This window comes from Pithys albifrons, chromosome 2 (genome assembly GCF_047495875.1).
Source record: "Pithys albifrons albifrons isolate INPA30051 chromosome 2, PitAlb_v1, whole genome shotgun sequence".
Lineage (NCBI taxonomy): Eukaryota > Metazoa > Chordata > Aves > Passeriformes > Thamnophilidae > Pithys > Pithys albifrons.
The window spans coordinates 117562127-117584473 of record NC_092459.1 but is presented as its reverse complement, the minus strand read 5'-3'; the positions used below and the strand labels follow the sequence as shown (position 1 = coordinate 117584473).

Here is a 22347-nt window from a genome sequence, read left to right as displayed (position 1 = left end):
CTGTATAAATACATGTAGTTAGTTTCAGCATAAACCTGTTTTAGAAGTTTTTTTTCTCTCTCCCCCTTTTCTTTTTCCCTTGGCTGGTTGGGGGGGGAGGAACACTTTTTTTCTGTCTTGGATAGTTGGTGTTTTGCCAGCTCAATCCAGGACATAGTTAAAAGCTCATCTTAAAAATCCAGCATTCAAAAGCTCCACAGGAATAGTTCTGCAGGACACTGATCTTGTCAGTTATTATCAAGAAAGACTAAGATTACTTTTCAAAGAAAAGTGAAGGCTTCCATGGCAACAACACGACTGCAAGTGGTTCTGAACAGAGAAGCTCTTTGGATTGACATCTCTGTAGTGCAGAGGAATAATGTGGGGTGTTTAAAATAACAAGATAAATTGCATTCAAGAGAATAAAAGCTATTTTTCGAAATTATGTGAGATTATGAGATAAGTGCTCTGCCAAACAGCTTGTGGAGGACTGCAAGGTGCTGCTCAACCTTCTCTTTCTTCTAGAAAGGGAAGAGCACCCAAAAGTAGGACTTCATTGCCATTTGCCAACTGCACAAACATGGAAATGATGGGGCAGGGGAGATGGACCAGACTGGAGGTAAACAGTGAAGATTCTTCACTGTGCTGGGACAGGACTCAAAATCACCTCATTTAATGCCAACCCTCAGGTGCAGGCAGTTCTACTGAGTGTGATGTTTGTGTGAGAAGGACTTTTGTCACTAATAAGCTGATATGGTTAAATGGGAACCAGACCTACAGAGTAATAAAGAGTGAATTTACACACTCTTCACACAGGAAGGCATTTTACCTTGTTGGAAGCTGAATTTCCTACCAACACACACTAGTATTTCTAGTGCAACTACAACATCTCTTTTTCAGCTGTACTGAAACCAAGCAATGCACCAATTCTGTGCAAAAGTAACCATAACAGAACCTTTAAAAATCCCTAATGGAATGCTCTATAAACAGCTGTTTTCCTGGAATGGGATCTGAAAGAAACCAACCCTACAAAGCTCCTTTTCCAAGCAGGAGGAATGCAGAGCTGGAAATACCTGCGGGATTAACTCACAGCTGAGATTCCCCCCAGAGCCTGAGCACAAAGCAGGGCAGGGCAGGGTCCCTGGCAGATCCCCCCAGAGCCTGAGCACAAAGCAGGGCAGGGCAGGGTCCCTGGCAGATCCCCCCAGAGCCTGAGCACAAAGCAGGGCAGGGCAGGGTCCCTGGCAGATCCCCCGAGAGCCTGAGCACAAAGCAGGGCAGGGCAGGGTCCCTGGCAGATCCCCCCTGAGCATAAAGCAGGGCAGGGCCCACTTGCCTCCAGCTGCTCGTCCTCCAGCAGTTGTATGACCAGCCACCGGATGCCATCCACGGCCTCGCTGCTGCTGAGGAAGATGAAGAGGTTGTAGAACACTGTGGTCTGGAGGTAGGTCAGTGTGGTGTAACGAGCGTGCCACGAGCTGCTCCTCGCTGTCTGCAGGGGCAAACAGGGAGAAAGGGAACTTACCAGGTGTAAAACTAACAGTCCTCGAGCAAAACCTTCTGGAGTAGCCGCAGAGAATTTCCCTGGGTAAATTGTTTCATGCAGGCTTGGTCTCCAAACAGATCAAAACCTTCTGGAGCAGCTGCAGAGAACTTCCCTTACTGGGGTAAATTGTTTCATACAGCCTTGAACTCCAGAGAGATCAAAACCACCTGGAGCAGCCACAGAGAACTTCCCTAACTGGGGTATTTTGTTTCATGCAGCCTTGGTCTCCAAAGAGATCAAAACCTTCTGGAGCAGCCACAGAGAATTTCCCAGACTGGGAACCCAAATTGTTTCATACAGACTTGAACTCCAAAAAGATCAAATCCAATTCACTTCCCAGTTTAAACTGAAGTCCCAAATGGAGAGAAGGCTTTGTGGAGTTCACTTATGCTTCAGAAAGCTTTTATTTTGGGGTCACCTACACTATTGTTGGATAATTGATTGATATTTATATAATAACTCATGTACTGTGGGCATGCAATTGGTACTTAGGCCACAATTTTTATAGTCTCCACTTCCAAAGCAGACTTACTTAACATAAATACTCTGTAAAACGATTAATAAATCAGAGATTCAAGGGCAGTTCTTTATATGAAGATCCATTTTGAAACTGGATCTTGAATTGTTATGCTCTTGAGGAGACAGGCTGGACTTCAAGTAATCCACCACTGAACCAAATGTTAATTCAGTAAAATGCTGTTCAATTTCTCATCAAAACAAAGTGGTGTAAACGTTTGTAAGTAGGAAATAAATAAGATACTGTTTCTAGTTTTAAAAGACTTTAAAGGAACTCTTTCATATCTCAATCAGTATTTGGTTGACTTAGAATCATAATAATGTATATTATATATAACACAAAAATGCATAAAAATAATGCATAGTCTCCAACAAAAGGCAGAGGGTGCAGCAGAGAAGCAGCAGCTCCCAGGGGTTCCAGGCACACTCACCTGTTGTAGCACCTGAAGCACCAAAGGCACTTGCTGAGGATACAGCAAACCCTGAGACATCAGCGACAGACACATCTTGGCGTCTCTTTTGAGCTCGTCGTAACTGGTGTCGTTTTCTACGGGTGCAATCTGCAGAGAGGGACAGAAACCAGGGCACAGTGAGGGAGCAACTGCTGGCAGAGCAAAACCCTGGGAGGAAGTGAGAGCCCAGGGAAGGACACAGGAAAAACACAGCCAATATAGTGCTGGGAGAGTGAGGTAACTGGGAAAAACAATCAGCGTGACATTAAAATATTTTAAGCTGTTGGGACAAAGTAAATAAGCAAGATATCCTTGCTCTTTTCCCCCATTTATCTGGAGAGTATGGCTGAGCTGAGGCTCTTCGGGAGGATTAAATGGGTGCCATAAAGACTCTGGTCTCCACTACAATTCTCTTGGTATCAAATCTAATTAATTTCCTATTTTGAAGCTAAGTCCAAACAGAGAGAAAGTTTATAGAGCTCCCTTTCACTCAAGTAAAGCTTTATTTTGGGGTCACACACAACATTACTGTTGGATAATTGACTGGGGTTTACATAAAGATGTACTTGGGGCATGCAAGTGTGGATCATTCCAGATGTGCAGATCTGCATGACCCAGCTGCATCACAGCACTCAGGAACCAGAGGAACAACAGGAGTACCACACTGAGAAACAACTGTGTAATTGGGGAAGAAAAGAAAATATCTAACAGTTCCTTGAGACTGGTTTGGATGGAAGAGACCTTAAGGATGATCCTGTTCCACCTTCCACTCTCCCAGGTTGATCCAAGCCCTGTCCAACCTGGCCTTGGAACATAAATACATATATATAAAAAATAACTGGTTTATTTCTATAATCCTTTTCTAATCAAACATCACTAATAAAGGAGAACTCCAAGGATGTACCTTGAAAAACAAAGGCAGAAGCTGGAGCTGCTCTGTGACAGCTGTAGAGAAAGACCGTCCTGCGCTCGCCATCAACCACTTCAGAACTGTCAACAGAGAGAAATGATCACTGATGAAGGTGAGAAATAGTCAAATTCCCCAAACAAGTCACAGACCAAATGCACTGCAAGACTGTCACACTTTGGAGTGGTTCAGTTTGACCCTGAAGGTGACTCTGTAAACCCCAACCCCAAACCACAGCTCAGGTGTCCCAGCACAGCCCCAGGAGCAGGAATCCTGTCCTGCAGCTGCACCAGGTCTCAGAACAGCCCCAGCTCCTCACGCTCAGGAACTCACTGGTTTTCAGGAGTTTAATGCCCTGAGTACGCTCGTCCTGCTCCCCGACCCCGTTCTCCTCCATCACGTGGTTCTGGATCTCCTCCTCGGCCTCCATGAGGGGTTTGAGGTGCTCCAGGATGCGGGCAGTGAACTCATGGACACGAGGAGACTGAGTTGCAGCAGTGTTTGGCAGGGACACATCAATCATGAAGATGTAGGTCAATACACTGGGAAAGCAAACAAAGAGAGCACACAGTCAGCACAGCTCCTGTGTGGGGAACACGGGGATCTGTGACCTACAGGTGATCCCAGACCAATTCAGTGACCTTGGAAGTTTAATTCCTACAAAACGTTTCCTCTCATCTCTGTTATTTAAAACCAGATGCTCTTCAAACACCCTCTTTGCAGCCAGTTGAATCAATCAGGGTTAGACCATCACTAAGCTACAGCTCTCCACTTAATCTGCAACTAGTTTTTAAGTCACTAAAACACCCTCTAAAGGATTCCCTGCTTATTTATGGCTTATTAGGGCTCAGACATATAATTTTGGGCTGTGGAGATGTTTCTGGGGACAAACCCCTTTTACAGGGTTTCTGTGGGGCTTTTTTGGGAGGTGGATTGTTTGTTAGGGGTTTTGGGGTTTTTAGGAGCTTCACAGATATCAGACATAAACATAACAGGCCATACACAATAAAGTGGGCAGGCCCTGGCACAGGTTGCCCATTCCTGGAAGTGTCCAAGGCAAGGCTGGACAGGGTTTGGAGCAACCTGGGCTGGTGGAAGGTGTCCCTGCCCATGGCAGAGGTCAGACAAGGATGGGATTTAAGGTCCCTCCCAATCCAAACCAGCCTGTGATTCCATGAAAAAAAAAAAAACGAACAGAGAAGTAATGGGAAGTTTCTGAAGCAAGTGTGTTAATAATTTCTCTAATATCAATTACTAGTATTAATGCTTTTCAGTGTAATTATTTAGATACTGAAGCACCCAAATAAAACAGTTAAAAAGAATAAGCAGAAGAGCTACAGACGAGAGCACTGACCTTCCTATCCTCTCCCGGACGTTCTTGTAGACCTGGGTGAGTTTGGGCTCCAGGTACTTGAGCAGCCTGTGCAGCAGCTCTGGCACCCTCCACTCCTGCTGGGCCAGGCCCCCCTGCAGCACGTACAGGCGGCTGGGGAGAGAACAGCTGCCCTTCAGGCACCCACAACTGCCTGCTGCCCCAGCCCCTGCCCCCTGGCACTGTGCACAGTGTGCCAGTGAGTCCTGCTGCCCCAGCCCCTCCATCCTGGCACTGTGCGCAGTGTGCCAGTGGGTCCTGCTGCCCCAGCCCCTGGCACTGTGCGCAGTGTGCCAGTGGGTCCTGCTGCCCCAGCCCCTGGCACTGTGCGCAGTGTGCCAGTGGGTCCTGCTGCCCCAGCCCCTGGCACTGTGCGCAGTGTGCCAGTGGGTCCTGCTGCCCCAGCCCCTGGCACTGTGCGCAGTGTGTCAGTGGGTCCTGCTGCCCCAGCCCCTGGCACTGTGCGCAGTGTGCCAGTGGGTCCTGCTGCCCCAGCCCCTGGCACTGTGCGCAGTGTGCCAGTGGGTCCTGCTGCCCCAGCCCCTGGCACTGTGCGCAGTGTGCCAGTGGGTCCTGCTGCCCCAGCCCCTGGCACTGTGCGCAGTGTGCCAGTGGGTCCGGCTGCCCCAGCCCCTTCATCCTGGCACTGTGCACAGTGGGCCAGTGGGTCCGGCTGCCCCAGCCCCTGGCACTGTGCGCAGTGGGCCAGTGGGTCCTGATGCCCCAGCCCCTGTTCCCTGACACTGTTCACACTGTCAGTGGGTCTTGCTGCTCCAACCCCTCCACTCTGACTGTTCCCGTGGGTGCTGCTGCCCCAGCCCCTCCATGTGGGGACAAAGAAGGTTTTCTGAGTTGAGAAAAAGGTTTCAGAGCTGCAAACAGATTCTGAGGCCTACTAGCAGGCACTTAATTGGTTCTGTGAGAACAACCAGCAAGCCAGCAAAAACAAAAATGAAATTCAGAAGGTTTTGGGACAAGCTACCCATGAGAAAAATTGTTGAAGAGATAAATTTCTCACAGCAAACAACATCTATGCAGAAAGTGTCATTCAATTAAAAGCTGTAATAAGGTTTACAGACACTGTGATTCAACCTATAGAACTTGGCTATGGGTGGGATTTTACAATATATATTCTGTAATTTGAAGTTAGAGTTAGCTTTTACCTTTATCTACTTTTTCCTTTCTTCACAGAGTGATTTAATAAACTATCTTGTGTGTGACACCTGCGAACTGTGCCCTCTGTTTTTCAGCCCCCACGACCTACCATGTACTGCTGCACCTCCCCACTGCCTGCCCCTGTGCACACACATGCCTTTGAATGACTTGCATGCAAAGATGGCTCAAAATTACCCAAGGAAACCACAGCACTGGTGCTACACAAGCTCCAAAGCTTCACAGCCATCAAACAATAAGCATGAAGAAGCTGCCATTCTGTGATAACTGGGGAGCAGCCCCTTTGTTCCCCACTCCCAGGCAGCTGGCACAGCATCCTCTCTATTTTCTCCTTTACTCAGCCACAATGAACCAGTTAAAATTAATTTTACCAAGCATCTACAAATGATCCTCCTTCACCACTCAGTGGAGATTCCAAGAGCAATTCAAACAACCAGTGCAGCTTCCTGGGATCTCTGCTCTCCTGAAAAGGAACAGGGAACAGAGACATCAGCAAATGGGAGATTTTTACAATGTAAATAAGGTACAAGACAAGCTATCAACAAGGAAAGCTTGGACAGAGATTTCCTTTGAATCCCTTAGGTTTATTCTATTGAGCAAGTGCAACACTAAATACCTTCACAATGAACCTCAATGGGAGAAAAAACCAATAAAACTAAACACAGTTTTAAGGAGTTGGCAAATACATTCAGAACAGAAAGACTTTTAGCTTCAGTTTTTATAGCTATGAATAACCACATCTGCACTCACACAGGAGGTGGCAATGCAGGTGCCCCAGTCGTTGTAGGTCTCCACAGTGATGTTGGACAGGGCTGTTCGAAGCAACGGACACAGAAGCTTCCAAAGCTTTTCCACCTGCAAAAAGGCAAAACCCCAAGGTTTTTCTACTTAAGAAGTGCAGCTCAGATGTTAAAATGTCTTCTTTATTGTTTTATTAAGGAACTGATTTTCCCAGTGTTATTTTCACCATGGCCTGGACTAAGTAAAGATTTAATAGTGCAAGGTGGACATAAGTACTCATTCCTATTGGAAATTACAAACCATGGCAGTTTTGCTCCCTCCTTACCTAAAACCTGGTCTTAGGCTTAACATTGAAGCATTTTACTAACATCAAGTAGTAACAGGCACTGAGCCAAGCTCTGAATTGTGCTCAAAGTTTGGCAACAAAGCACCAAGTGCTGTAACGTTTTCCAGTCCTTTCTTGGACCTGGGTGACACACTTCATGCTGGGTTAATAATTCTAAATTACTCTTTAACTTCCAAGAATAACTCCAAACCACTATTTCAGCACCTTCTCAAAGGTCCAGTGTTTGGAGCCCCTTATTAGGCCAGCTATAATCTCAGCCACACATCTCTGGGTGCTCTCGTGGGAATCCGCAACCAGTCGCTCCAAGTGGGGCTGCAGAACTGGCAGAAAGGCATCATCAAAGTTCCTGAAGAGGCCCTGGAATACAAGAGGGGAAGTGTCTCAGGAATTACCTAAACCACTGTGTTCCCAGGAACAACAGAAGAGAAAGAATTCCTGAGATGTGAAACTGCAGAAAGTGAAATGACTTTGCTGCTTTAACAGAATTATGCCCCAGTGTCCTGCAGACTATTATATCACTCTAAATATGTTTCCCTAAGCACTTAATCAGAAGAGAGGATTAATAGGATTACTCAGAGCAGCTTTAAAAATCAACATTTTGCAGCAGTGGGGTCTAAGCCAGGCATTCTGGGGCTTTTCCATGCTCTGCTAAACGGAAGCCACGTAGTTGTTGAACTCTTGTTACCTTGAAGAGGCAAAATCTGCGAGGATTAAATTTGTCCTTTCCTTTTCTGTCTTCTAAAGACAAAAATTTGATTAACTGCTCAACAAACTTGGGATCAGAAAAGTGATCATATATAACTTGTTCTGCCTGTAACAGGAAAAAGGAAAAAAAGAAAGTATTAGCTCTGAGGTATTTGCTTGTCACAGTGATACCCCAATCTTTCCCATGTTTCATTTTTGGTCTATTTTTGGCAAAAGTCATGTCTAAATTATTTATTTCCCTCCCTCATTTTATAGGGAATATTAGGTAGTGCTTTCCAAGACTCCTGATTATCCTCATTCATGACTTTGGATTGTCTTTCCTTTCACTCACAAGCCCTACAACAAATCAGTCCTTCCCACTGTCATTAATTGCTTTGTTCTCAACTCTGATAATGACGTGAAAGGGAACCAGAAAATGCTCATTAAGACAATTACTCCATGATCCCTGACAGAAAAGCAGCAATACATTAAAACATTGATTTCTTTTGTATGCTGACATAGCATGAAGCAGAAAAATACAATCAGAAGTGTCATGGGGATCCAGGTTTAGAGAGAACCCCCACAGTGGACAATATTAAAGGAAGGAGGAGAAATAGTATTAAAAACACCCCCAAACCTGCAGCTCTTACCTCTGTCAGCTCATCCCTCCTTCGTCCAAGCTTTGGTTGGTGCTCAGCTGGAGCATAAACTGTCATAGTTCTGAGTATTAAAAATAAAAAATTAAAATACAGGAGCACATTTTGGAGTAAAGCTTACAAATACTTTCTATGTTCTAATATTAATTAGGGTGCTAAATATTTTGGAATTGGGAATAACTCAGCCCCAAGAGATCAAAAATTACAAGAAAACTTACAACAAAAGCACGAAGTTTGTTACTAAAGGTTTTGCTACACAAGCAACCCAGAACTATTACAAACAAGCCAGGAGTACACAGAGTGAAATAAATCATATTTTTATGGCTTAGTTTGAAAAAATCACAAATAATAATAAAACATCCCTTAGTTTCTGGCAGAGTTTTTCCTGCTGGCTCTCCAGCTGCATGGAGGTGCTGCTGGTACTCACTGTGGCCAGGTGTAGTACCCCCAGTGGGTCTTCTCCACAAAGCAACAGGACTCCCAGGCCTCCCTGGTCTTTGGCAAGCTCTGGCTGTTGTAGTGCAGCCACTGGTTGTCAGGCCTGTCCCCAGCCTGGCTCCTGGAGGGCTTGGGGCTCCCACCTGGGCACACAGGAATTTATTCTCCATCAACCTTGGCATTAAACAGTCCCAGCAAACGGTATCGTGACTTATCAAAAGATTCTAAAGAGCTTTGGTGTCTCACTCCCCCAAATCTGGGCAGAGATTTGCCTCAGGAGATTAAAAGGAGCACTAATAGAAGAGATCCCTTTAGCTATTTTATGTAATCTGAAATTATTAAAAAATTAAAAAGGAGATACACAATTTCCAAGGCTGAGTGGCTGTATCTCTGAAGTTTTAACTCACTTTAAAAAGTAAAATACAGTTACACTTGCAAATGTAGCACTGTTTAAACAAACTCTAAAACTGTTAAACAACCAATTATATTGCCTATATAATTACCTATATAACATATACCTGTTTGCTTAGGACATTAAAAAACAGAGAGAAATTAAAAGCTTCTGATTCTGGGTTTAATTTAACCAGAAAAGCTTTTAAAAACACTTAAAGATAAATATAAGACATTGCTTATACTAAATAAAACCTACTTATTTCGTAAGGGCAGATGGGCACTTTCTTGTGTGTTCTCTTGAGCTGTTTCAGAATCCCAGCCACAGCTGAGATGGCCACCTAAAAGGCAGAAATGGCCATTAATGTATCCATTCCAGACATTTGTCTCCAGAAGGACGTGGCTCATCATCCCAAAAAACCCAGGGAGCTTGGTCACAACCACAAAGAACCAACCCTGGTTATTTCAGGGGCTACAGGACATAACTTTGCAGCCCAGAAAAACCTCCCCACTGATCACTTTGGTTTAATAACTGTAACACTGTTTTAATAATTTGAGGGGAGAAAGGTTAGTTTTGAGCCTCACTGAATGCTCCTTTCAACCACTGAAGGGCAGGTGGGCAAAGCAGCACCCGCCAGGGAGATGTGAGGTGAAGGAGGAGCAGACACAGCCCATGGGGCACATGCCAGGCTGCAGCACTGCCAGCCTCGCTCCTGGGAGCAGGGGTATATCAGTGTTGGCATTTTGGTCTGGTTTTGCTCATGCCACCTGTGAAAGATTTATCCTTTTCATGCCAAGTTCAAGGAACAAAAGTTGATAGAGGGAAGGCTTTGTCCTTGAAGACAGAAGTTGCATAAACTGAAGTTGTTTGGGTCTCTCCTGTTGTTTGACAGCCTTTGGAGGAGAGCTGGAGGAGGAGGAAGGAGGGCAGAGCCTGAGAGCTCTCCCTGGGCAGTGCTGGCCACACCTCTGCAGGTACATGTCACCAACAGGCTCAATAAAGGTGAGAAGTGCTCTGGGTGTGGCTTGTTTGTCCAAAGGGGGACAGCAGGGACTCCAGCTGTCTGCCAACACCTACAGGATGTAGACCCTGCCTTTGGGGGAGTGTCCTGAGTTGGTCAGACAACCCACATGAGTAATCCTTGGGTAAGCAAGGAACAGTTACACTTAAGGCTCCTGTTTTACTTCTCTCTCTCCCTTCTCTTTGGCTTCCTGCTATTTGGCCACTTCTGTTAATAAAGACACTGTGTTTTCTGAACTCTTAATGGTGCTCAGCCTCACTTTTCCCAGCAGCTGCAGAACCTTCCCTGCTACAAGGGGAGGAGGGAGCCCAGCCGGGCCCCGGGAGCTGCCCCGGGGGGGCCCAGCCGGGCCCCGGGAGCTGCCCCGGGGGGGCCCAGCCGGGCCCCGGGAGCTGCCCCGGGGGGGCCCAGCCGGGCCCCGGGAGCTGCCCCGGCCGCTGCCCCGCCTGACCTTGCGCACCACGAGCGCGTCGTGGTTGAGGCACTGCACGAAGAAGCGCACGGCGCGCGCCGGCAGCGCCCGGTCGTCCCGCAGCAGCAGCGACAGCAGCCCAATGCTCAGGTGCTCGAACTTCCAGGGCCTGCAACACAGCAAGCACCAGAGCACAGTGTGAGCACCACAGCTGCACCCCTGGGTCTGCTCAGGAATTGTTCCAGGTTGTACTGAGATGATGGGAACACACTCTGAGCAACATTTTCAATGCCCTGCTGTGTCCTGGGCACACTCAAGTGCCAAGAAACATTCACTTCATGATGCCTTTTTTCACCTTGGCAGTTCAATGTAAAACACAGACCCTAGAGGGTTGTTATTTCAAAAGTATTTAAACATAAATATTATGCTAACAATTTGAATATATTTGGATGTCAGTATTATACAGACAGAACCACAGCTTTGTTCCCAGGACAAAATATTATTAAAAGCCCCAAGAACGGTCAGACTGATTAAAGAAAAAGCTTTAACTCCATGATGTGATGATGGCTCATGTTAACAGAACAAGCTCCCAGTGGAAAGAAATCCAAGCCATGCTAACTGCCCTCCTGGAGGCCATGGATTTGCAATTACGTGGCCACCTCCAATCCACCCCAAAAAAACTCTCAAGCACAAAAAGGGAGACTTACAGATTTCTCTGCTCCACACAGTCCAGCAGCATGTTGACCAAGTTTTCATAGTTTCTGAGGGAAAGAGAGGGAATCATCAGCCAGATGGTACTGAGAGAACCAGTTAAAACAGGGCAAAAGTTCCTCAACAAAAGGGGAGTGAAGGCAAAAAGAAAACACGAGTATAGAAGACAGAGGCTGCCAAGGAAGGAAGGATGGATGAGTCTAGAAGCCAGAGGCTGCCCAGTCAGGTGAGAAGATACACCCCAACAACCCCTGGGCACTGTGGATTTCCCATTTTAGCCCTTTTGGGTGGTTCCATTCAATGTGCAGTAAATCCAGGGGAGCACAGGCTGGTGTCAGGGGAGCTGCACTCACCGCAGAGCCTCAGCATTCTTCTCCTTCTGTCTCTGAATTCCCAGCTGGATCTCCTCTGAACCCAGGCCTGGGAAGTCTGATTCTGGAAGTCCTGACTTTTGCAGCATAACAGCTGCCTTCATGCACTTCTCTGGCACCTATTGGCAAGGAATGAAAAGATTTGTGACTTCAGCTTAGAAGTTTTTCATGTCTGCTTTGAAATAAGCAAAGAACAGAACCTCCTTGTCCACACAGACAAGTCTGAAGCAGGAAAGGCTTTTGTGCCCACATAGCAGAATTATTTCTCCTAGTATATGCTTTATTCCATTGTAAAATAAAAGAATAAACTTTATTATTTCATTAAGAATAAAAACTGTTGATGGACTATTTGTATTCACTAACACCAAGCACCGTGTCACTTACTGCAAAGTCCAGCCCAATGGTCTCGTACTGCCGGTGGATTTTCTCTGCCAGGTCATCAAAGAGCCTGACTATGGATGGCTTTTCCAAGGACATGGCTTTGCTGAGCCCAGAAGAGACAAGGGCTGGCCATGTCTGTGCAATGCAGTCCCAGTCGTGCAGGTTTGCCAGACACACCCCACTGTGATTGCCCAGCAGACAATATAAGGCACCCTGGGGAGGGAAGGAGGGAGGTTTGGAAGGTAAAGCCTTGGCCTCATGTGAGATCCCAGAATGAACATTCATCTGCAGTTCCCAGATCATCCACATGCCCCATAAACCCTCAGCTACGTGGCCTCACTGTCAAAACACTGAAGGCATCTCACACATTCCTCCTCATTTAATGAGATTGGAAGCCCTGCCAGTTAATTTATCCCCAGAATAGCTGATTTCTGAATTGCATTAGAGGAGATGATTCACAACTGCTTCATGCCTACAGCTCCTCAGTTCCATTCCAGAACTAAAAGCAGGTGTTAACACACATTTTGGCAATACCTGAACACACACTGAAATCAGGAACATACAAAACACAACATGGCTGCTGAAAACAGATCTATACAGATAATTCCTTACACTAGTCATGCATGAGCCATGAAAATACCAGTCATGCTGATATAAACAAGCAAATCCCAGTTTCTGCATTAAACATTCCCCAATAAAACCCCTTCCAAAGACAGACAAAGCAGAGTTGAGGAGTCAGTACTTTAAACTGCTTCTGAGTGACATCCTGCCGGTCGGGACGCAGGAACTCCAGAACTAAGGGAATGATGTCTCTGCAACAGAAATTGTAGGTCCCCAGGGCTGTGAAGAATGCCTGCTGAGCTTTGCTCCTCACCTGTGGGGACACACACCACCAGAAATCAGCTGAAACAAAAAGGAAGGCTAAAAACCCAGCCTCATCCATTTCAGTTACTGATGCACAGAATGTGTCCGTGCAGAGACAAAATGACTGGGAGAGGGTTGTGAACACCTCACCCTTCTCAAAGGTGAACTTGTATTTGTGCACAGAAACAGAGACAAAATGACTGGGAGAGGGTTGTGAACACCTCACCCTTCTCAAAGGTGAGCTTGTATTTGTGCACAGAAACAAAGTCATTTGGAGGAGGCTGTAAACACCCCACCCTTCTCAGAGCTGCTCAGAAAAACCCGCCTCTTGTTTCTGGCATTTACTTGAGAACAGCTACAAAGGTAAAGAGAATCCTTTGTGCTGCCAGAAACAATGTTTTTAAGGTCAATTGCACAGCAAACAGACAGAACAGCAGATCCAGAGCACAAAATCCCTTGAGGAGATGAACAAACCCCTGCAGATGTCTCATGAAAAGGGGCTGCTCCGTACCTGGCCGTAGGAACTCGTGGACAAACACAGCAGATCCCTGATCATCTCCTGGTGGGAAGTTTTATATTCACAGCCTTCCATCGTGAGTGTTCTCAGCTGAGTTCATGGGGAACACAAATAAAGGACAGATTTTGGTTCCACATTTCCCACACACAAAAAACACGAGTGCAGGATCATTGTTATGGTGACATTTAGCAACTATGCAAATCAGCTTTTCAAGGAAACCAATTAGTAAAGATTGAAGGGGAGGAATTACCTCATGCTGCAACATAACCCTGTCAATCAGCAAGGCTCTGATATGTTGTTTCTTTCCCTGAAGCTGTAAAAAAATACATAATGTGGTTTGGATTTCAGTATCATATCACCAGTTTAGGAACTATTTCCAACCTCCCCAAAGCAGAATCACTGACCCTGTTCTCCATTGATTTCTTCACTAGATTGAAGCTTTTCCATCGGGAATCAAACTCGTGCTTGTGAGACCCCTGGAACTGTAGAACATCACTAATAATCTGTGGAAAGAAAAAGTGGACAAGAGTGATTATTCTGCAAAACCAACCATCTTGCCTTAAGTATTACAAATTAAAAGTATACCTTTATTATGAGAAATAAAGACTTGGTGTCATCTTCTGAATGATCAAGGATGTAGCCTGCAATTGGGAGAATAATTTATTATCAGACAGGCAAAGAGCTTTAAAAATTACCAATAATTTTATTTCTGCACAGGTTAAGTTTAGGAATTAATAGGCAAAGTAAACAAAACTTTTGATCTATAAAAATCAGAGTGTACAACACAGTTTTTAGCCAGAGGAGTGACTGAACTTACGCAGCAGTTTCCTTGTAACCCTTGCAATTGTCTCCCGGTAATTCTCCCTTGAGAAATCTGGAAGAACATGAAACATTTTGTCTTTATTATATGATAACACGAGAAGCAATTTATAGATAATTAAACCAGGGGAAAGCCAGAGCAGGCTACGCAGAACTGGCAGTATGGACCAATATAGAACAAATGTATTTAAGGACAATGCTCTCATTAGTTTATCAAGTCAACAGTGTGGGGTTTATTGGTACATAACCCTCCCTTTCTGCCTTGACAGTTGGGTTTATTTCTGAGCTCAGGCAGATGATTTAGCACATGGAAACTGAGGGAAACTTCAGGCTTCCATCCCCAGCCATGCTCCTGCAGCAGATCTGGTGAAAAATCAGTGAGAATGGCTCTGTGTGTACACAGGAACTCTGGGGATGGCCAGAAATGCCCATTTCATATCAAGAGAAGAATCAAATCTGGGTCTCCAAAAGAGTCCAGTGCTTTTACAGAAGGAAAAAAGACAGAAAGCAACACTTAGAACCAGAGTTAGGAGTCACTTACCATATTCAACCCCAGTGTATAGTTTTGTCTCTTCCAAAGACACCAGACTTGGGACTCTGCATGAAAACAAAGCAAGTCTTAGAAAGCAGAGTACATGTACATGCATTCCATTGCCAGGGAATTCATTTGAACAAGTTCAGCTTCATGCCAGTAGCATCAAAGATATTTGGATTTATTAGTAATACACCTCAGTTCTCACACTGATAAATCAACCACCCCTGCAGGCAGGTCTGACTGTCTGTCAGAGGCAAGGACACTGAGAGGACATATGTGGGACATAATATACTCATACTATTATATATACATAGAAATAATATAAAACTAAGGACACACGGGATATAAAAACAAGTTTTACTTACAGATGAGCCACCTTTTCTCCTTTTAGAGGAGGCAGTATGTTCCCAGAACCAATCAGGCAGTTATGCACAATGGCAAGACTCTGTTGCACATCATCTCTTCAACAAAGAAGAAAACCTGGTTACTTCTCTGTTAAATGCTTGGAAACACACCAGTACTAAATCATATCTGTTTTATTAAGTTTTATGAAAGGTTTCAGTTACATCAGTTCTAAACACAGGAGGGAGCACTGCAGAAATCAAGCTGTGCTTGTCTGATCCAACTCAATCCTATTACAGACCACAAGATTTAACTTCATTTTCTGAAAAACTCGGGAGATTTCATCTTCTGAAACTGTGCAGGTAACAAGATCAATAATGTTATAACAGACAGTTTTACCCTCAAAAAATTGCTGTGAAGAATTTTATCTAAATCTCAGACAGAACTCAGGACACAGCTCCTCAACCCAAGGCCAAGGGAAGTCCTTCCCACCACGGGCAGGATGAGGGAATATTTTAGGAGTATTTCAGAGTCTGAAGATGAACTACAAGGCAACAGTGTGAACAACTTGTGTGTTAATCCGGAGAATTAAGGAAATATTTTAAAAATCTTTTTATCAGTTTTATGAAATGCACTTCCAAGATCCATGTATTCTTAAGAGTTAAAAATCCTGGAAGTCTTCGAATAACATTAAAGACAGTGGAGGATTAAATATTTAACTTTTGGGGTGCCAGTAAGGTTGGCAATAACTGGTGTGAGGCCAATGCACCTTCTCCACCTCACCTGCCACCACTCACCTGGACATCTCGAGCTCTCCAAGGGCATAGAGCTCCAGCCTGGTGAGCTCAGGCTGCAGGAAAGTGTCCAGCAAATAAAAAGCAAAGTTTATTTCCTCAGGTGAAGGAACATGCCACTGGATGTCCAAGTTCCACAGGTCACCTGGTTTACCCCAGTCCTAGAGCAAATGAAGACATTTATTATTTCAGCTACAAAACAATTTTCTTTTTTAAATTAGCATTTAACATTACTAAAAACCCCCAAATATGTGAACTAGTCACTGCTGTAACACAGTTATCCTGACAATTCCAGGAAAAACCACACCATAAATCCAAACAGAAACCCCAAACCTACATAATGCCTACACATCCCTGGAAAACAACAGATCTAGAAGCACTAGAAGGAAAAGGACTGTGCTGGTCTAACTGAAATACAACATGGTTATTCCTTTGAGTGGATATAAACTCAGACACATTCTTTTTGATACTCCCATAGAGAACAGCAAAGTAATCGTGATTTTTTTCAATTTCAGAAGAGGACTTTAAAAAAATGTGGGGTTCTTAGTGTTGGGGCATTTAGAATATTGTTGTTTGTTTTGAAATGATTAACTGGCCCCACTGGCTGTTCCCAGCAGTTACAAAACAGTACCAGCTTTCAGTAACAAGCACTGGATTATCAGCACTTGGGAAGTTACATAAAAGAACATTTTGCAGCAAAATCCAGTTGCATTTTCAAGCAGGCCAGCTGGAAACTGCTGCACTGTTCACATGGAACACCCATTAATTGACCTCAGAGTGTTAACAGATGATCAGCATACAACTTGTGACAGTTTCAGTGACTTTTAATGCTGCCCCTTCTGCTCTCATGTGATCTGCAGCTCAGGGTAGAGCCTCTGGTTATCTGTTATTCTGCTGGCCTGTAACACACCCCATCTCCTCGCTGGGTATTGCTTTGGTCATGCAGACAGGGTAAAACACACACCACAACCCACTAGAAAGCTACTCAAACAACACTCAGGATTCATTTTTTTGCTACCAATATGATTTTAATTAACTTGTCACTCGCTCTACATTTCAAAGCACCTTCCAGTTACACTTTGCACTGCTGCTACCTCTGTTCAGACATCTCCAACTAAAACCGAGCCACAAAGTGTATGATCGCTTAAAAATACAAAATCCTCTAATCCTAAATAAATGAAAATCCTTGCCTTGATAGGAAAGTATTCAGAAAGAGGCTTGTCAAAGCCACCTGGCACACTGCAGTACTCAGTGGGGTAGATGAGTGTGGCAGAGCGCAGGAGGTGGTGCAGTAGGTTACAGGACAGAATGTAACCCTGCTTACAGGTTAGGCGGAGGCTGCGCTGCAGGATCTTCCCAAACTGCTCCCTGTACACGAGCAGCTGCTTCCCATCCACCCGTGTGATCTGCCAGGGAGAGCACAGAGCGAGCCATCAGTTGGGCTGTGCCAGCCCCTGTGCCCAGTGAGACCCCCACCCACAGTTACAGTGACACAGCAGCACCGACACCCACCCCAGCAACATTCCCCAGCAATGCTCCCACACACCTGGAAATTCATTAAAAAATATTTGTATTTACCAAAACATCTTATGTTTTCCCCTGAATTGGTCCCCCTTCTTTCCCTCTCCCTCAGGAACTGTATTAAGTGCTTTAATTTTATTCCACATGCAACACTGCTTATTTTCTTCAAGCAGCCCATTTAAAGTCAGAAAGAGAAGCTGTGCAGGGTCATTCAAACATTTTCTTTGGTTTAATGGATGTTTATTTTCTTCTTTCATGGGCATTGGAATGGGCTGCCCAGAGAGGGGGTGGATTCCCCATCCCTGGAGGTTTTTAACCTGAGATTGGCCGTGGCACTGAGTGCCATGATCTGGTAAAGGGACTGGAGTTGGACCGAGGGTTGGACTTGATGATCTGAGGTCTTTTCCAACCCAATCCATTCTGTGATTCTATGGATGTGGCACTGAGTGAGAATCCACCACATCTTGATCCAACCCCACTGGGATCACCAGCCCAGGGCACTCTGTGCCCTGGGCTGGTGATCCCAGTGGGGTTGGACCAAGGGTTGGACTTGATGATCTCAGAGGTCTTTTCCAACCCAATCCATTCTATGACTCTATGACTAAAGAGGATTCAGTGACACACAAGCACAGGAAGAACATTCTTTGCAATACCTCTGACAAAAGCTGAAGATTCCAAAGCAGCTCCTTATCCAGCTCTTCATCACGTAACACATCATCATCTGGAGGAACAAGGGACAAGCTCTGCCATAACCACACAGCAGCCAAGTGTGCCAAACAAGCTCCAGCAGAAACCAGACCCTTCCACCCCACAGGCTGATCCCAACCCTCCCACTCCCACTGCACCCATGTCCAACTGAAAGTCACTGCAGCCAACGGAACATCATCTTGCAGTTGAGGAATGTCTGGAGACATTTTAAACTGCCACATTTCTAAGGAATCAAGGGGTCCTGCACCAAGACACATTGAAATGACACAGGGGTTTGGGTTTTCAGACCAAATACTGGATTTTGCCATCCTTGAAAAGAAGTTGTGGGAAACACACTGAAGTTTTAGACACTTTTTAAGGGAAGTGAGCCCAGAAGAGAGCAGGCAACACACCAGAACTGTGCCAACTTACTGACTGTGAGGTGAGTGATGACGCTGCAGCAGTGGGGCACAAACAGCTTCAAGGACTCCTCGGGGCGACACTGCAAACAGCACCACAAACACCCTCAGACAGGGCACAACAACTGGCAGCTCAGCACACACTGAGGTGTGAGGCTTTTGGATAGAAACCTCACACCACCATCATCCAGGAGAGAGGACTACATGGCATCTCAACTCCAATCCCATCTAGTCCCAGCCTGACTTGGTGACTCTCACTCAATAAAACCTGAATTTAACACAAACACATGACAAATACTGTGTGAACTGAAATGTTCCTGTATCTTTAGAAGGCATAATATTACGAGCCACCTACATTTACATGAAAAGATATTACACAGGGAAAAGGAGCAGCACTAGCTTTTCTCTGTTCCCAACCTCAAGGTGGGGGGCAGGCAGAGCACGTGCTCACCTTGACTGCAGCTCGGCACATGTCGGCGACCATTCGACCTGCAACTCTCGTCTCAAAGATGTTTGACACAGCAAAGTTAAAAACCTTCTCCAAGGCCACCTGAACAGGAGCACAAAGAGATCAAAGTTGGTTGTTTGGTTTTTTTTAAAAGAAAACTAGGTATCCCCAAAGAGTTGATGTCACACAGAAGGCAGCACCTACATAACCTTGTGCTCTCTTAAAACAGAACCTGCAATCGTGAAGCACACAATCAGAACCTGAGAGACAGAGAAAGCAGCTCTGTGGAATGTCTAAATTATTCCCTCTGGGAAGAGAGGAGGTGGATAAATCTTGTTGACTAATATAAGTTTAAGGTGCTTCTGAGAAACTACACAAAAGTTTTCCCTGGAAAAGTCAAAAGGAAAACTGTTGTTTCCCATGGCCAGGACAGCCCTGAGTTAACAAATAAACAAAATTAACTAACAACTATTTAAGTAGCCAGAGTGTTTTAAAGCAGCTTGTTTCCATCCAGTACCCTGCAAGGCAAGCTGAATTATACAGTGTGGATCCTATGAATACTTTAATAATGAACAATCAGGAATAATACAATTTAAATACTTGATGACAATGAAGAATTAAATGAAGATTTACAATAATCAAAAGATTTCAAAGAAAAATCACACCAAAGTACCCAATGCAGTGGTTTAAAATGTACAAAATCCAGCATTTTCCAATATATACACACATGTATATAAAAGCAGATATAAATGTGTTAACCCAACCTGCAAGGAAAGAACCTGCCCATGTAACAAGACATATTTGCCCCTGCCTGAGTTATTTTAATCCAGAAAACGTCTCTAATCCCATTATCCAACAGCTCCTTGCCCAGCTGAAGTGGCAGGGAGAGGGAGAACAGGGGATTGGGTAGGTCAGCAGTGCCATCAAGGCATGAAAAATCCCAACCTAAACCCACACAGGGATAAAATGAGCTCTCAGAACGATTTCTCCTCATGATCATCAGTGAAGGAGAGAGCACAAAGACCCCAAGAGCTCTGCACTGATGCACATAAAATCATAACACAAAATGACATGAAGTCAAGTTTCCCTGTTCCCCTTCCAGCCCTTTCCTTGGTTAAATGTGAAAGTTCACAACAGCAAAGCTCTGAACACACCAAGTGTTCACAACACAAAATGAAGCTGCTGAAGTGGGAAGCCCACGCTGTACACACCTTAAAGATGTCCTTGGAACATTGAGTAAGGATTGTACTGAAAGTAGAAGAGAGCCCCAGTTCCACCAGACTCTCCAGGTGAGTCATTTTCTCAGTTTCAGTCTCCTCTCTGGTTTGTTCCAGCGTGCTGCTCTCTATAAGTCCAAAACATCTACACAAATGCAGAGAGTACAAGATTAGCAAGGGGTAGTTGGAGGATTTATGAAGTTCTTTGTGCCAGCCCTTCCCTCTCCTCAGCTCACTTACCTATCCATAAACTGCAGCACAAAATCCTCAAATTCAGCAGATGCAGAGCACAATTCTCTTTCCACCTACAGTTTTCCACCACAAAAGAAGCAAAAAAGGGTTGTGGCTTTTCTTAAGGAAACACAACATAAAATGTATTTGCTATTTGAACTATTTCAACAGCACTGCCAGTGCCCCAGTGAGAACAGACCACAGCACATTTCCCATTCTACAGAATCACAGACTATTCTGAGTGGGAAGGGACCCACAAGGATCATCGAGTCCAACTCTTAAGTCAAGGGCCCACAGAGGGGATTGAACCCATGACCTTGGCATTATTACAACCAAGGGCACTTCAGGAGACCATTTCTGCATGTCCTTTGCACTGTCCTGTCCCCATTTCCTGGCCAGGGTGTCTATCCAAGTTCTGCCTCCATGGATACAGCTTTGGCCTTGCTCCTGGTCCCCCTTTGCAGCAGGAGGTCAGTGAGTGCCATGGTGGGCACACACCTGGCTCTGCTCACTTTGGAACACTCAGCGTGTCCAAACCCCTCTGATATCTGAAGGCTGCAGCTCTGGGGGAAGGAGATCCACCCTCTGAGCTGGGCAAACTGGGCTGCTGGTGCTCCCTGAGCTGCAAGAAGCCTTCCAGGAGCCACAGGTGTGGTGATGAGGGGATAAGACTCACTGCCTAATGGTGTCACTGTCCCTTGGCTGGAGGGGATTAACAAGCATCTCAAGGGAAAGCAACAGCACCTCAACCAGGAACAGGGAATGTGACTTCAAAGAGGAACAGGTGTTTATTTAAGAGGAAAACAGCTCTGGAAAATAAAAAAAAATCCCCAATGTACTATTTAAATAATTACCACATGGAGGGGGTTGTGTGTGCTGTTTTGATAGTGGTTTATGATGACAAGAACTTGCAAAAAAATAAACAAAGCTACTTCAATACAAAAATTGACACGGCAAATGACCTGTGGAGACAGCACAGTCCAACTCCTGCTCAAAGCAGGAAAAGCTCAGAGGCAAGTGACACTGCCCAGGGCCTTGAGCAACTAAGTTTTGACATGAAAATATTAAATGCCTGAATTTAACATTCTCTACAAGGAGCTATGACCAATTTGTACACTGGAGTCAGCTCCACCACACTGACCAGGAGCAAAAAGGATTCATATCTTATCAAACACTACTAGAAATTGGTTTGAAAACCAATTTATAGCTTTGTTTTTATGACTTACCTCTGAAAGATCATCTCTTTCTTGCAATACAGATGAACAATCTACTAAAGGCACCAAAGTAGAAAATGTTGCAATGAACTGGAATGTAATCTGTTGGGAGTTGCAAACAGCTCTTTAATAAGTTGTATTCTATGCATTAAAAAGCTTTGGCAATTAAGCTATGGGAGCTAAAGCACATCATGATACTCAAAAAGGAAATAAATACCCAGAGCCCAATTCTGCCACCCCAAAACTTCAATAGTTATTTCAGATTTCATATATAAAACTTACCAGTCAGCACTAAACAAAAATTTTTAAGTTTTTAAGGATCTGTTATTTTGGCTGAACCTTAAGAGTTATGAAATCCTGTGACATTTACATTATTTTCAGCCAATTAGTATGAATTCCTAGAGGTGTGGACTTTTATAACCTAATTTAATGAAAACCTAACGATAAAGGTTTTCCCTTTGCTGTTAAAAGACTAGAAATATTTGCCAGGAGCTCTGGAGCACCTATTTGATTCTGTTTTGCAGAGCTGCCCAGAAAGTCAGTCCAAGGCTCACCACAATCACTTTGCATTGTTCAGTGAGCCAAAGCATCACCCTCCATGAGAGGGTGGCAATATTAAAGTTTTATAATCAACACTGTGCA

At 44.8% G+C, this 22347-nt stretch overlaps 1 protein-coding gene across 1 annotated transcript in view; it reads right to left on the bottom strand.

Moving 5' to 3' along the window:
* Positions 1 to 22347, bottom strand: part of PSME4 (proteasome activator subunit 4) — a 51717-nt gene that overhangs the window by 7468 nt on the left and 21902 nt on the right. The window contains exons 12-43 of the mRNA XM_071582260.1: positions 21718 to 21807; positions 20501 to 20565; positions 20255 to 20405; positions 19047 to 19145; positions 18609 to 18678; positions 18143 to 18210; positions 17159 to 17374; positions 15972 to 16129; positions 15198 to 15293; positions 14839 to 14894; positions 14296 to 14352; positions 14064 to 14119; positions 13883 to 13981; positions 13729 to 13791; positions 13473 to 13568; positions 12840 to 12971; positions 12101 to 12310; positions 11699 to 11835; positions 11342 to 11395; positions 10674 to 10803; positions 9460 to 9541; positions 8800 to 8953; positions 8367 to 8436; positions 7718 to 7843; positions 7237 to 7389; positions 6696 to 6800; positions 6317 to 6408; positions 4755 to 4886; positions 3734 to 3942; positions 3398 to 3483; positions 2473 to 2601; positions 1316 to 1471 (exon numbers count right to left, since the gene is read on the bottom strand). Of these exons, the coding sequence (XP_071438361.1) occupies positions 1316 to 1471; positions 2473 to 2601; positions 3398 to 3483; positions 3734 to 3942; positions 4755 to 4886; positions 6317 to 6408; positions 6696 to 6800; positions 7237 to 7389; positions 7718 to 7843; positions 8367 to 8436; positions 8800 to 8953; positions 9460 to 9541; positions 10674 to 10803; positions 11342 to 11395; positions 11699 to 11835; positions 12101 to 12310; positions 12840 to 12971; positions 13473 to 13568; positions 13729 to 13791; positions 13883 to 13981; positions 14064 to 14119; positions 14296 to 14352; positions 14839 to 14894; positions 15198 to 15293; positions 15972 to 16129; positions 17159 to 17374; positions 18143 to 18210; positions 18609 to 18678; positions 19047 to 19145; positions 20255 to 20405; positions 20501 to 20565; positions 21718 to 21807 (3597 nt within the window). The remainder of the gene's footprint in view (positions 1 to 1315; positions 1472 to 2472; positions 2602 to 3397; positions 3484 to 3733; positions 3943 to 4754; positions 4887 to 6316; positions 6409 to 6695; positions 6801 to 7236; positions 7390 to 7717; positions 7844 to 8366; positions 8437 to 8799; positions 8954 to 9459; positions 9542 to 10673; positions 10804 to 11341; positions 11396 to 11698; positions 11836 to 12100; positions 12311 to 12839; positions 12972 to 13472; positions 13569 to 13728; positions 13792 to 13882; positions 13982 to 14063; positions 14120 to 14295; positions 14353 to 14838; positions 14895 to 15197; positions 15294 to 15971; positions 16130 to 17158; positions 17375 to 18142; positions 18211 to 18608; positions 18679 to 19046; positions 19146 to 20254; positions 20406 to 20500; positions 20566 to 21717; positions 21808 to 22347) is intronic.